The following is a 13271-nucleotide window of genomic DNA, read 5'->3' on the forward strand; positions in this document are numbered from 1 at the left end:
AAAGGTCACTCTTGCAAATATGAACTTAAGTGCATTTTTGCTCTATGCCCAATTCACCCATGATGAAACGTTCTATGTAGCTTGAAATAGCTTCTACTTTTATATTCTAGAAATGACCTAGCAATTTTACTATATATATATATATATATATAATTAAAGTAAATCAAAACTGTTCAATAATAATTAATCCCCGTTATTTGAATATTTTTTACATAATATTTTAATAGTATAAAAAACATTATTTTTTACTTTATTTATAGCATAGTTTAACAAAAAAGTTAAAGCTTAATTCATGGTTATGAGTCTAATTTATAAATAGTTCAGTATATACTATTCAATAACATAAAGTTATCCTTAAATCGTCATTCTCTGTTACATAATTTTTCGTGATGATTACACTTACTATATTTAGATAATGAAACTATTTTTAATATAGTTTATTATGTTATGTGTATTGCAAAAATATTAAACAAAACTAATAAAGTACCATATATGATTATATAATGATTTTTAGTTTTATTATAGTCCGCATATAAATTAGTGATCTAATTCAATTATAGCATATACACTTAATGAAAGCTTATTTCATAGTCATGATTCTAATTATAAATAGTTTAATACACCAGTTTACAACATGTATTTAATGGCATTCCTACTTCCTTGGATAGATCATTATTAATATTCATTAGCAATAATAATAATTTACCATTTATAGTCAAATAAATCTAACAAAAATTATTGAAATAAGTAAAATTTATAAGTTATACCTTTCATTTCATTGAAAAGCGAATGCTATCTTTTGGCCTATTAATTTACACAATAATTTTGGAAAGTAAATCTTAATCATATAACAAATAGCACACAATTGATATATGGATATCAAAAAGCTATATTGTTGTTGATAAATTGTAATAATTTCCCATATGAATTTTAACAATATGATAAGACAAGAAATTGCACTTTGCTTATATCTCGTTAAAGATGGGTATCGGTATCATTCTTAACTTATTTCCGGTGCAATGCTGGTAAACCAAATTAGGACATGGTCTCGGAACTATTCCATAATGCAAATCAAAAGAGAGAATAGTTATTCCATTCGTATTCCTACCGTATTCTATCCCAACAGAGCGACTATTCCATTCTCATGTTATTCCGTCCCAAGTATATAAAAAAAAAAAAAGGGAAGAGAAGATAAAAAAAGATTACAATTCATTGAGCATTTTTTTTTTGGATATACGAGCTCATTTTGGGGGTAGCAAGTATAAGAAAAAGGAAGATGACCCATTTTATACTCCGGTTAACTAGATCATTATAAGAAGAATCATATGAAACTTATTGAGTAACCAATTAGGGAAACTTTACAATTTCCAATGCACCAATTGCCCTCGTATTATGACCGATTGGTGTCTTGAAAATCGAACTATTCCGTCTCACTCTACATAACAAGTATACCCCAAGAGCACCCGTTAACCTTGCCCGTTCTAAGAACGACGACATACATCCTTTTTTTCCGAAGGGCATTTGCGGATGCTTTTTGCCCCCCTTTTTTTTTGTGAAAAGTGGGAATGCATGACGATTTTCCGAAAATATTCGAAAAAAAGAGAAGAAAAGAAAAGGAGAGTCAAGAACGGAGAAGTGAGCCACGTCACGCCTCCCATCCAATAATTTTGGGCCAAATGTGAAGTCCTTATCTGTAGAGTGGCTGCCTACTCTCTCCACAGTTCCTTGCGCCTCTCCCATGAATTTCGTAGCTTTGATTTTTTTTCTTTAATTTTTCGAACTAAAAATTGGTCACATATATCGAATATGAAATTCAGATATATTACAATTCTATTTTTCGGGCATTCGTCAATTCATCTATTCTTTTTTTTTCCCTTTTCTCCCTCTCCATCGGTCGTGGCGCGCAATCGTGTTAATTCATTAATTTTCCTCGTGAAATCGGTCTCGACATGAAAAAGGAAAACAAAAAATAAGAGAGGAAAAAGAAAAAGAAAAAAAAGAAAAAAACAAGGTCGATTAGGGTCCACAAACACCGAAATCCGAAAGGGGTGCGTTGTACCCACAAGTTAGCAGAAGGTTAGGTGCTTCTGCTACCGGTAGGAATTAAATTAACTCAATGTGGAAATTTAATTTTAATTAACGTCGAACGGCAGCCACATTTCGTAATAAATGCGCGAAAATGATCGCTTCCTCCTCTTCGTCGCATACCCACGTTAATGCGCGAAATTAAATTTTCATTCCGTTGACCATTGGGTAATCTTAAACATTACCACAGTACACTTTCATAATCTGATATCGACCCTATTTTCTTCTATTCCTGATCGGTCGGACCGACGAAGGTCGCCCGCCCGCCCGCATTTATATTTAGTAAAGTTTACAAATGCTCGTAACTTAGTAGCCGACCCATCAGAGACATTTTCTCCGACCATGGGATAGAGGAAAACATAACCTATCGATCGTAAGTCTGTTACCCTAAACGTTCTCCCGCTAATGAATGATATCAAGGGCGTTCGCGGGTTTGATTTCATTATTTCATTTTTTATTACCTATGACGACATTTGCAATGGAAAAGCTTTTTTTTTTCTTTCTCTTTTCTACATTTATGCAAGAAGAAGAAAGAGCCGCCGGCCTCGTGGTTCGCGTGGGTGAGCGTCGCTACTTAGCGTGCACAAACTTCATGAATTCACATTAGCCCAGGCCGAGCAACCACATCTCCCTCCCCGTTTATATGTTAGAATGTTCGTGCTTGTCTGGACAACGGCCCATCGGCCATCGCATCACATACCAACAACCACCGTGATAATTTTCCGGGGGCGAATCCGGGCCTACGCACCGGTAGACTCGCGTTCTCGATGCTCGCGTATCGATGAATCGAGGACACGGTTCGAACGAGTTCGACCTGGCAATCTTTCACTCTTCACCCGAACTGAGTTCGGGTTTGATCAATCAAAAGCTTCTCAATCGAATTTTCGTCAGTTCCGGCTTCAGCTTCCGATGGGTTTCCCGCTGTGTCGTCCACCGAGACTTTGACAATATTTGATTGGGGTTTTTCGCGCAACTCTGTGACCTCAATATCCCAGTACGCGTATATGCAAATATATCCACACGTATAAGCGGGGGTGCGATTAGACATGGAAGCACCCACCCCTTCGATTGCAGTTGCATCGAAGAACATCTCAAGCAGTGAAAATAACGGTTCAGTTGGCCAAATTGGACAGGGTCACCGTGGCGCGGCTTTCTTGAAGGCGACGGATCACCAGGCTTCTGTATTTCAAAATTGACGGCTCAATCACGTCACGGGTTTATCTCAGATCGAACTCCTTCGTCAGCATCTCCACCGTCCTCTGTGCATGGATGCGAGCTACCTTCATCAGTGGCAGCACAGAGTGCTTTCCATACTGGGATTAGCATCTTCAATGGTGGACGTAGTTCCTGAAAATGACAAGGACAAGGTCTTAATATGTTTCCAATGCATCCATCAATATTAGATCTCAGAGCCCAAACAAATTCACCATTTCACTCCACCTCTTTCTGCGTACTTCAATTAAGAGATCCGTCATACCTTGAAAACGGGCGTCAGTTCTTCTTCCTCACGCAAAACCAAAGACAGGCTCCAATAACAAGTGACTGGCGTGACGCATTCTTGTAGCACAGGTTTTAAAATCTTGCTGACGGGAACAAACTGACGCATGATTCGGCCACTGTTCAAAACATGAATTTAGAATATGGCACAACATTGTACATAAATGGTACGCATGTCCCGTCTCAACAAAATGACCTAACAATGCATTTAAATATCTGACAATGGTCCTTCGCAATTCCTAGATTCATAAGTGTGCATACACATAGAGGATGAATGAGAAGAATTGGCTGCCACTTGTCGTTCCAGGAGAGAATGCAGAGTAAATACTCGGTCTCAGTTCTGACAATCAACCAAACATATGTACCCCCTGTCATTTCAGAATCATACTTCTTCATCAAATTCATGTTCTCTTAAATTAGCGTATAATTTTCATGAATCCTGATATGATCCAACTATAAACCGTAAGCATCTAGAATCTAATATTTCCATGCAATGGTAGAGAGCTCAAGTCATCAGCTAGAAACGAATTCTTCGTGTAACCCACAATCAAACTGCATATTAGTACACATGAATCAGAAGTACCTCAGATAGAGAGTTTCAAGCTGTACCCCAAGAGTTGGCATAATCACCACAGATTCTGAATTATCAAATGAAAAGATGTCAGACACTAAACCGATACGATAAGACCACCCGAGAGTAGACAGGACCTGGGTTCCTCTGACCTTTCTTAACAGGTTTCCCGAGCAACAATTTTCTCAGAAATGCCCACAAAAGGAAGCTTGAGAAAAGAAGAGTAACTGATTTCTCCTGTCACGTGAACAAAAGCGGAAAAACAAAAACAGAACAACCATCATGAGTCTACATGTTCCAAATTCAGTAGAGTACCGCATGAACACAACTAGACTGAACTGGACCAAATATACTAATAGTCAACTCCAATTTCAAACTTATTTGACGATGGCAGAACTCTTTGTTGCAAACTCCAGTCATCTACAATAGGTGTGTTGGGTTTGACTTTAAGCAAAACCAAAAGACTCCTTTTGAGTTTCCCGCCAAACTAAAAAGAGAATTGGAACAGATAAGGTGACTTCAAGTGCAATTATCCACACATTTTTTAAGATTTAAAGTACCCAAGATTAAATGAAAGTCTGATTTCAAACCCCAACAATCTCAAAAGAAAACAAGAAAACATAAAGAATGAGACGCAAAAATTAAACAGACTTATAACCAATAATACAGCAATAGAAGGCATTTGGGTTGAAGTCATTAAGAGCAAGGACACTTCATTTCACCCATTAAAATAAACACTGACTAGTCACTGATGTACCTTGACAAGGACAAGATACAATGCATTCCCCACAATGATGGCAGCAAGGAGAGAGACAAAAACTCCCTTTGCACCATTACTTCGGACCTCAATGTGGTGGATGTCGATTGCTTCACTGGGATACTTCTGGTCATGGAAATACGTATATTTTCTGTGGGCAAATGAATTTTCTCCCATTGATGTGGGTTCATGACCATCCGAATGGTTTCACATTCTACCTGCATGGAGCAAAAAACACTGTAACCTTAGAGGTCTACAATTTGTTAACAAAAGCTTATAACAGTTTCGCTGTATCAAATAACGAAAAGCATCAAGATGTTAGGTCTTCTATCAAATCAGAGCAGTATATCTACTCCCAAGTAAATAATATGGAATCAAAGATGAAGAAGATGTGGACCAAAGCAATCGCCCAGATAGATACGTCAGCATATAACAATGAGTTGAAACGCAAAATATCCAAATTCTCTAGAATAAGAGGTGGTGATTCTGACAGGCACATAATGTTCACCCCATGAGCTTCCACTAGAAAAGCTTGACCTTTGGTACTAAAAATCTAGCACAATCCCCCCAACCCCGGGTTTTTTCCACCTGATTTCCCAGAGACATTAAGTGTTCCTCAAAACCCAAACAAACAAAAAAAAACCAGCATAAGCCCCCAAAACCTTTCTTAACCGATTTCCCCACCGATCAGTGTTAGAACTTAGATTGCTAAATGCGTTGCCACAGCCACTCAACTCAAAACATCTTTTAGCTGCCATCAAGTTCTCTTTATCGCCCGACCAACTACAAAAAGAATCTGCTAAAATATATGCCCGAGAGCTCCCTGGTAGTCATCACAGCGGAACAGTTCTTGCACGTTCAGCACAGAGTCGTCACTTTACTGCAGTCCCCACAAAAAAAGAAGAAAAAAAGCAACATTGTGGTTCAACTGGGTCATACGAAATTTCAGTAAAGGATCGCACTCCAACTGCTCGGGGGCATTTCATCAAACGGGAGATGCGCGCGACCGGGAACTACCAAAACCAAGGTACAAATCAAGAACCACGAAAGCCAATCAAACGGGTGCACTCACGGATCAGAGATGCAGCGAGACGACGAGTCGAAAAGGCCCTGCGCTGGAAATTCGAGATGGGTCTGCGTTGATCTCCGCGAGATCAACCAAGAATTTCTCGAAGATGGGTAAAGAGACGAGAGAGAGAGAGAACAGAACCAACCTCGACGATGCCCGAAATCCGAGGATTGATTTCTGCGACGCCAATTCTCGAGAAATTCTCGGACTCGAACGATTGTACCTGTAACCGGATCGTTGCTCGGGTTGTCCGATGAAGCGAAACAGGGCTACGATTCCGAGGTAATTCTATGGTTCAAACGAAGCCATTCACGGGATCGGCTCCCAGTATGTAATCTGTATCGTTGGATAAAAGGAAAAGTGATAGTAACTCATAAGTTTATCTAAGAAAAATGACTGAGCGTAAGATTGCGAATGTCGCTATTTTGATTTAAGCAAAATTACGGCATGGGAGGGCAATTACTCGATGATAGAACTAAATTCACGAACAGTGAAGAAATGTCAGAATCGCCGGAGATTTACGACAAATTTATTAGGTTACTAACGATTTTTCACGAAGCGCTTCGGACACTCGGATATTCAACCATGCAAGACCTAAAGTAAATGGCTACGCGTGAAAGGTTGTTACTAGTCGAATGACACCATTACGGTCATTGAGGTGTTTTTCTGTGCTATTAAGTAGTTACCGAGCGTTGACAATTTCATGTTACGAACCCTATGGACAATTACAAATGCAAATTGATCATGATCAGTACCATCACAGCTAAGTTACGAATCCATTCGGTTTAGTTACGCCTTATAAGTGTAATACATTATGATGAGATGTGCGCTTTCTTGTTTCAAAGGACATCTTTTTAGTTCGATGAACTCGGACTAGTTGATACAGTGTCTCACACGCTTCGTACATTTTATCTTTTTCCTCTCATGGTCAAATTCAAAATACAACACAAATTATTCTGAATGCCAAATTATTCTAAACATGTTGTGACTAAAAGAGCATTGGAACATCTTTTTCACAATTTAACAAGCTGGACGAAAAAATAATAAATACTTTTCCGTGAGTTAAACCCAAACCTGCATTTGTTATAGGAAATCTCATTGCATTGTCGGAGTCGACAAGGTATAGACGTGAGATTCCTCAAATTGCATTGCACACGCACACGCACGCACAACACAGAAAATGAGAGAAACTGCTTCCTCAACCATGAATACATCAAAGTCGTTCACCAAGGTAATGAATTCTGCACGCTCAAGACAATTGACTGAACGGGTGCACGACATCATGCATATATGTAAACTAGATGAAACACAAAGCTTCGCAGGTTCATCTTCAACAGTAGGTAAGACCTAGGACAGACGAAAAACCGGGCCTAACTCGAGGGTCTATCTAAACGCCAAGCATCCCGAATTGCAAGAGCCAGAGTAACTTGGACAGAATATACAGCGATCATCCCATTCCCGTGAACAAATCTGCGCAAAACTAGTTCATCAAATCCAAACAAACTAGTCAAACTAGCGTATGATCTTCAGTAAAAATCAGTTCCTTCACAAAAAGCAAACCGAACACCCAACTCTGCAAGATTAGGCTCCGACCTAGCTATGACGCCGCGAGCCGCAAAAGCTAAGCATCAGCATTAGCATGGCAGGCAAGTTATGCTATATGTAGGAGAGAGAGAGAGAGAGATCTGCGGCACCAATCAGCATCATCCGCTCATGCCAAAGTCTTCCGCATGATGATACAGACCGTAGGCTCCTGGTACTTCCATCTTCCCACCCAGATGCTCGTTTCCTGCAAGACCAACTAGGAACTTATCAGAAATTAGCAACTCCAATTGCGCTTAGGCAAATTTGGCTTTCTGCCAAGGAACATTTGCAATTCATTTACCATCATCGATACTATTTTCCAAATCCAAGATCGGAAACCCAGTATAATCATTACATAGATAGCAGGGAACAGCCAAATTTCTGTGTTGAATGGAAAAGCTTGGGAGGGTCAATTGAACACTTCTGTGTTGTCGAGTTGATCAATTATTAACTTCACCTAGAACTGTTCATACCAATTTCTGAATCTCTCTAACAGGATAATCAGCAAATGCATGGATATACAAACACTTCTCTGCCGATATTATCGCTAAAAATCTCCTAATCTGTTGTGTTTCACATAGATAGCATCCAAAAGCACGTCTGGAAACAATAGACTCTAAGTTATCAAATCAGATTACACATTACTAACCTAGATGACTCCCCTTAATAATGAGGTGTATATCTGAGTATGTACCTGCATTTGACAACATGGCATCATAGAAAGATAGCTGGCCCAGGTTCCTACTCCTGGATCTTAAACTGCCGTCTGAAGAAAACATGCTCTCCACTTTGGTCTGTGAATCAGCAAAATGAAGATCTGAGCTAATCTCAGGGCTTTGGAAGCACATATCTTCGTTCCTTGATACTGGATTCTGCTGAGATTGAAAGATCTCTGGTTTTGTCTTCATCTCCTTTGGTGACTCAACTTCTGCTTCAGCTTCAGATTCAGTATTGTTGCCAGCTGTATTCTGTAGTTTCCTTTTCGATCGTGCACGCCGGTTCTGGAACCAGTTATAGACATTTGTTTCTGAAATTTGTCCATGTTGGCTCAGTTCGGTAGTAATCTCTTTGATCTTCTGTTTGCTTGGAGTACCATTTCCTTCATTGAAGATGCGCTCAAGAATTTGAAGTTGTATAGGAGTTGGAGTCCATCGCTGCCTGGCAGTTATTTTGTGACCAGCAGTTGTCATCAGGGGGTCACAATACAAATTTCCCAGCCTAACTCCTGATGGAACCAGTAAAACGTCAGCTTAAAAGCTACATTCAGCTTCGTAAAACTGATGTTTTTACAATGATGCAAGAAAGTTAGGAATATCAAGTGCAGAAGTGCTAAAGCCTCCAATATGCATTCAAAAAGAAAGAAGAACACAAAAATTTCTAGGGTCATCTAACAAAAATAGGCAGCTATTACACGGCTAAAACAGTAGATTACATATCAGACAGCAGGGAGAGAGAGAACTGTAGCCTTCAGAAATATAGTGGTATAATTCGCGTTCACCAACACATAATGTAGTATGTGCTTTACCGGAATTAACATATCTCATAAACCTCCTCTCTATGGAGAAAAAGGCTCCTAGACATCATAATTATGAAGCCACACTAAGGAAAACAAAATCCCCAGAGAAAGAAAGAGAGTCACAGAAGATTTAAGCATATGCTTTTGAGTTCATCAATTTGTAATGTAGCATGTGCTTTTACACAAGGACGGATTAAAAGTTATACGAGCATCAGTATTTCTCATACACCCTATGGACAGAAATGCTTCCAGACATTATCATGGTTATGAAGCCACAGACCGATTTGGACTGACAAAAGCAAAAATCCCACAGAGAGAGAGAGAGAGAGAAGGACTCTAAATATTCTGTTTCCTGTCAGTAATTCCAGATGTCAGTTAGTTTTCCAGTACGGAAAAGTCAGAACCCGATGGTACATAATTCATCCTCCAAATGGAAAACGTCAATCCTCATCTATCAAACTGAAATCAAACTCAGAGCACACAAAAAGAATCTTACTACCAACTATCCAATTCAGTAGCCAACAAAGAGTGAGATCCTCGTCAGAACCCAAAAGTTACTAAGGAACAGCCACTGGGCATGTTCCTCCCGAATCAAGAATTCCATTTCGAGTGATCAACGGGTCTAAAAAATGACACTTTTACATTCCAACAGCCAGCAATTTCTTAAAGAAGACGCACCACGTCTGAACGTGAATTTGACATGAGACACCGAAAGTGTACAGAAATGACACATCGAAGTACGAGAGTTGAGTGAATAGGAGGAGTAATTACATCAGAACCACTCTCGAACGAAGAAGTAAAAGAACAAACAAAATAGAGTTAGCTGATCAGACACGAATGCGCCGCTTGCTTCCAATATCACAAAACTCTCTGCAAAAATGGAGAAACTCCGCTACCAAACGACAACATAGCTATATAGCTATAAGGAGGACAAATTCGTGACCGACAATTCAGGAGTGCACATGCCAAACTCCTCCCTATCTTAACAAAATCTGCACGGACACGCCCGTTCATGAATGTCCGACCAATTGCAGCTCCAGCCGTTCGAGCAGACACGGGAAGTGCGCAGGCAATTGGCAGGAATGCCGACACAGATCTCAGCAAAATAACTCATACGATGCAAGTCCCCGTAATTCAACCTAAATAGTACAACGACGAACCAAACTGCACCCGATCAGCAACCTCTAATCGTCCTATCCCGAAGCAAACAACGGCGAGAGGGCCGCCACCATTTCCGCGAGCGACCGACAGAGAGAGAGAGAGAGAGAGAGAGAGAGAGAGAGAGAGAGAAACAGAGAGAGAGAGAAGGGGGGAGAGGACCTGCGAGATCCTGCTGAGCGGTGAGGTTCTTGTGCATCTCGACGAGCTGCTCGCAGATGGAGGCGTAGACGGCGATCTGCTTCCGGAGCGTCTCCAGCTGCTCGTCCGTCATCACCTTCACGTACAGCACCCCGTTCCCGCCCGCCGCCCCGTTACCGATGCCCTCGCCGCCCCCCTGCTGCTGCTGCTGCTGCTGAGCCTCCTTCGCCTGCTGCGGCGGCTGCTGGTGCTGGTGCTGCTGCTGCTGCTGCTGGTGATGCTGGTGGTGGTGGTGGTGGTGGTGGTGGTGTTCCTGCTTCTCCCATTCCATCACGGCCTCCTTCTCATGGCACGCGCAGGGGTGTGGAGGAATGCGCCGAGCGTGCGGCGGTTGTTGAGGAGGAGGAGGAGGAGGGGGAGGAGGAGGAGGAGAGCGTACTTTTTGCAGTGATCAGTGAACAAGAAGAAGAAGAAGACAACGACGACGGAGGAGGAGGAAGGAGAGAGAGAGAGAGAGACGGAGAGACAGAGACAAGGGAAAAAGGGAAGAGGCGTGGAGCAAAAGTCTTTAAAGAGTGTTGGTTGGGACTGGGGCCCCCATGTGCGCGCACGTTAGCGAGGGCCGCGCGCGTTGTTTTGGCTCTCTGTCGTTCGATTCCCTCGGCGGGCGACACGTGTCCCTCCTCGGGGGGGGAGGTGTTTCCACCTTCTATTTTAAGAAGATCCCCGTGATTCCTTCCCCGCGCCCCGTTTCATTCCCCCTAAAGTCATATAAACTTATTTCCCATAAATAAATTCCACCGAATTTGGAAAACAAGAAACATTTCGGGAAAATAACACGAGTGATCAATTGTGTTCACTAAATTTTTAATTTGTTCAATGCGGTTCCTGAACTTTAACTTTAACGTGCAACTTCCGTCCCCGGATTTTTTAATTTGTTCCATGTGATTCTCGGGCTTTTTGTACATATTCAATTCACTTCTTCGACCATAGTGAAACGTTCCATGCTGTCCCCGGACTTGAATTAATGGAGAGACGACAATGAACATCGAACATATCGAACAAATTAAAAGTTCAGGGATCACATTTCACATTGAACTAAAATTCACAATTAAAAATTTATAGAACACATTATATACCGTGCCAAAGTTGAAAATACCGACTTTCTCATCAGCAGAAAATACCTCGATGCAAAATCGTTCTCTCTTCCTCGTCTACCCTTCTTTCCTAATTAATGAAAAGGTTCGAGATTTTTTAATGTGCGCAAAGAAAAAGGGATTATGTAAAATCCCCCGGGGGGACATAAAGAGAGAGTCGGTGGAGATCGCGAGACGGTGGTGCTCCCTTTTGAATATCGAGAGGGACGCCGCTAATTGATGCGATATTTGCGCCCCACGAATGTCTTTTCCCACCGTGAAATCGGAAAATCCGAGGTGGGGGGGGGGTAACATGGTCGTGTCTTTTTTGTCCTATTATACCATTGCCCCTCGCTCTCGATAAGAGAAATTCGTGGGACCCGTTTTTTCTTCCTTCTTTTTGTCGTTACGTGTACCTTCTTCCACGGCTTAGCTGACCCTGACCGTATCGTATTTAGCGCGAGTCGCCGCCGTCGCCGTCGCCAAAAAATGTTATTATACGTAGCGGGAGGGTATACATTCACGGGAAAATTCCAAATGAGGGCATGATAGGAACCTGAACTGTTTTCATTTTTTTTAAATAGGGATATGAAGTAAGCTTGTGTTTGAATAAAAACATGAAGTGGCATCGTTTTCTCAAATAAGAAAAACGAAATAAACCTTATTTTAAATAAGGATATGAAGAGCCTGATCTCACAGCCGAAGGACATTTTCGTCCTTTGCTTTTTTGAATTTTTTCCCTTTTTTTCTTTCTTTCTTTTCTTTTTTCTGTTTTTTCTTTTCCTTTTCTTTTTTTCTTTTTTCTTTTTCCCTCTTTCCTCCACCAGCCATTGCAAAGCCTCGACGATGGCCGGCAGACTCGGGGGAGGGCGACTCTCGCCGGCGTCGAGCGAGGGTCACCCTTGTCTGATGCTGGTGAGGGTCCCTCGTCCGTCCAGGCGAGGGCGACCCTCGCTCGACACCGACGAGGGCAGCCCTTGTCCGGTTGCCTTCGCCGAATCTGACGAGGAATGCCCTTGCCTGAGGCTGGCAAGGGCAACCTTCGCCTGAGGCTAGCAGGTTATCAATGAGGCGCGACAATAGCGGGGGAGGGAAAAAGAAAAAAGAAAAGGAAAAGAAAAAGAAAGTAAAAAATAGTTAAAATTTTTTGATTGAAATATCCCTTCTCCAATGGCAAGAATAATTACATGTTAGCCGGCTAGCCAAAAGTCCTTATTTGAGACAATTTGGCAATTTCCGGCCCTTATTTGAAATAAAGTCCACTTCATGCCTTTTTATTTGAAAAAATTATAGCACCTTAGGCTTTTATTTGAAATTTTCCTTTTTATTTACCTATGGGAAAGACTATATTATCCAGCACGTATCGTAACTTCCATATGGCGCTGACTTCGATACTATGATTTTTATCCCAATCACTTGAATGCCACTTTTGTAAAAAAATCGATCTCTTAAGTGCTATCGGCTTTTACCACCAAAAAAAGAAAAACAAGGGGTTATTGGCGATTTGTGTGGCTGTGAAATCCGACGTGTTTTAAATTTATCATATAACCAACAAGCGAGTGTGTAAACGACGTCATTTGGCCAATAATTTGCTCCAAATTAACGAATTCGGCAAGCGATTAATTTTTCATCGATGTGGCCTTCCAGTGATTGAGAAAAATTGTGGAAAGCAGCGCCGTATGGAATTTATGATATTCGTGGTGTGATTTATCCTTATGGATGATTAGTGTACTTTGGTGCGGGTTACTAGACTTCAA

General features: G+C 41.2%; 2 protein-coding genes across 6 annotated transcripts; both read right to left on the minus strand.

The window, feature by feature from the left end:
• Nucleotides 1-3063: 3063 nt before the first annotated feature.
• Nucleotides 3064-6277, minus strand: LOC115683794 (uncharacterized). Of its 2 annotated transcripts, none has more exons than XM_030608405.2 (6): nt 6125-6277; nt 4911-5128; nt 4306-4390; nt 4166-4220; nt 3563-3701; nt 3064-3432 (listed from the first exon to the last, which is right to left on the minus strand). In XM_030608405.2, the coding sequence occupies exons 2-6, from the start codon at nt 5085-5087 to the stop codon at nt 3295-3297; spliced, it is 594 nt and encodes a 197-aa protein (XP_030464265.1). In that variant the 5' UTR covers nt 5088-5128; nt 6125-6277; the 3' UTR covers nt 3064-3294. The 2 variants fall into 2 exon arrangements, with proteins under 2 accessions (XP_030464265.1, XP_030464274.1); XM_030608414.2 differs by lacking the exon at nt 6125-6277 and adding an exon at nt 5983-6118.
• Nucleotides 6278-7237: 960 nt separating this feature from the next.
• On the minus strand, nt 7238-10836 carry LOC115684508 (WUSCHEL-related homeobox 8). 4 transcript variants are annotated; one of them, XM_030609262.2, is made up of 3 exons: nt 10400-10836; nt 8258-8788; nt 7238-7768 (listed from the first exon to the last, which is right to left on the minus strand). In XM_030609262.2, exons 1-3 carry the CDS (start codon nt 10707-10709, stop codon nt 7683-7685), a joined length of 927 nt encoding a protein of 308 aa, XP_030465122.1. In that variant the 5' UTR covers nt 10710-10836; the 3' UTR covers nt 7238-7682. The 4 variants fall into 4 exon arrangements, with proteins under 4 accessions (XP_030465122.1, XP_030465115.1, XP_056169964.1 ...); XM_030609255.2 differs by having other exon boundaries at nt 7238-7780; XM_056313989.1 differs by having other exon boundaries at nt 8213-8788.
• Between the last annotated feature and the right edge of the window lie 2435 nt (nt 10837-13271).

Source organism: Syzygium oleosum, unplaced genomic scaffold (assembly GCF_021117445.2).
Source record: "Syzygium oleosum isolate NSW1041296 unplaced genomic scaffold, Sole_v2.1 Sole_v2.08, whole genome shotgun sequence".
Lineage (NCBI taxonomy): Eukaryota > Viridiplantae > Streptophyta > Magnoliopsida > Myrtales > Myrtaceae > Syzygium > Syzygium oleosum.

Coding starts and splice junctions, on each gene's coding strand:
- LOC115683794 (XM_030608405.2), bottom strand. CDS start 5,087: ATGGGAGAAAATTCATTTGCCCACAGAAAATATACGTATTTCCATGAC. Junction 3,702..4,165: donor CTTGAAACTCTCTATCTGAG/GTACTTCTGATT, acceptor TGTTTTGAACAG/TGGCCGAATCATGCGTCAGT. Junction 3,433..3,562: donor AACTGACGCCCGTTTTCAAG/GTATGACGGATC, acceptor TGTCATTTTCAG/GAACTACGTCCACCATTGAA.
- LOC115684508 (XM_056313987.1), bottom strand. CDS start 10,709: ATGGAATGGGAGAAGCAGGAACACCACCACCACCACCACCACCACCAC. Junction 8,789..10,399: donor CGCTCAGCAGGATCTCGCAG/GTCCTCTCCCCC, acceptor TGGTTCCATCAG/GAGTTAGGCTGGGAAATTTG. Junction 7,781..8,212: donor TATTAAGGGGAGTCATCTAG/GTTAGTAATGTG, acceptor ATAAGTTCCTAG/TTGGTCTTGCAGGAAACGAG.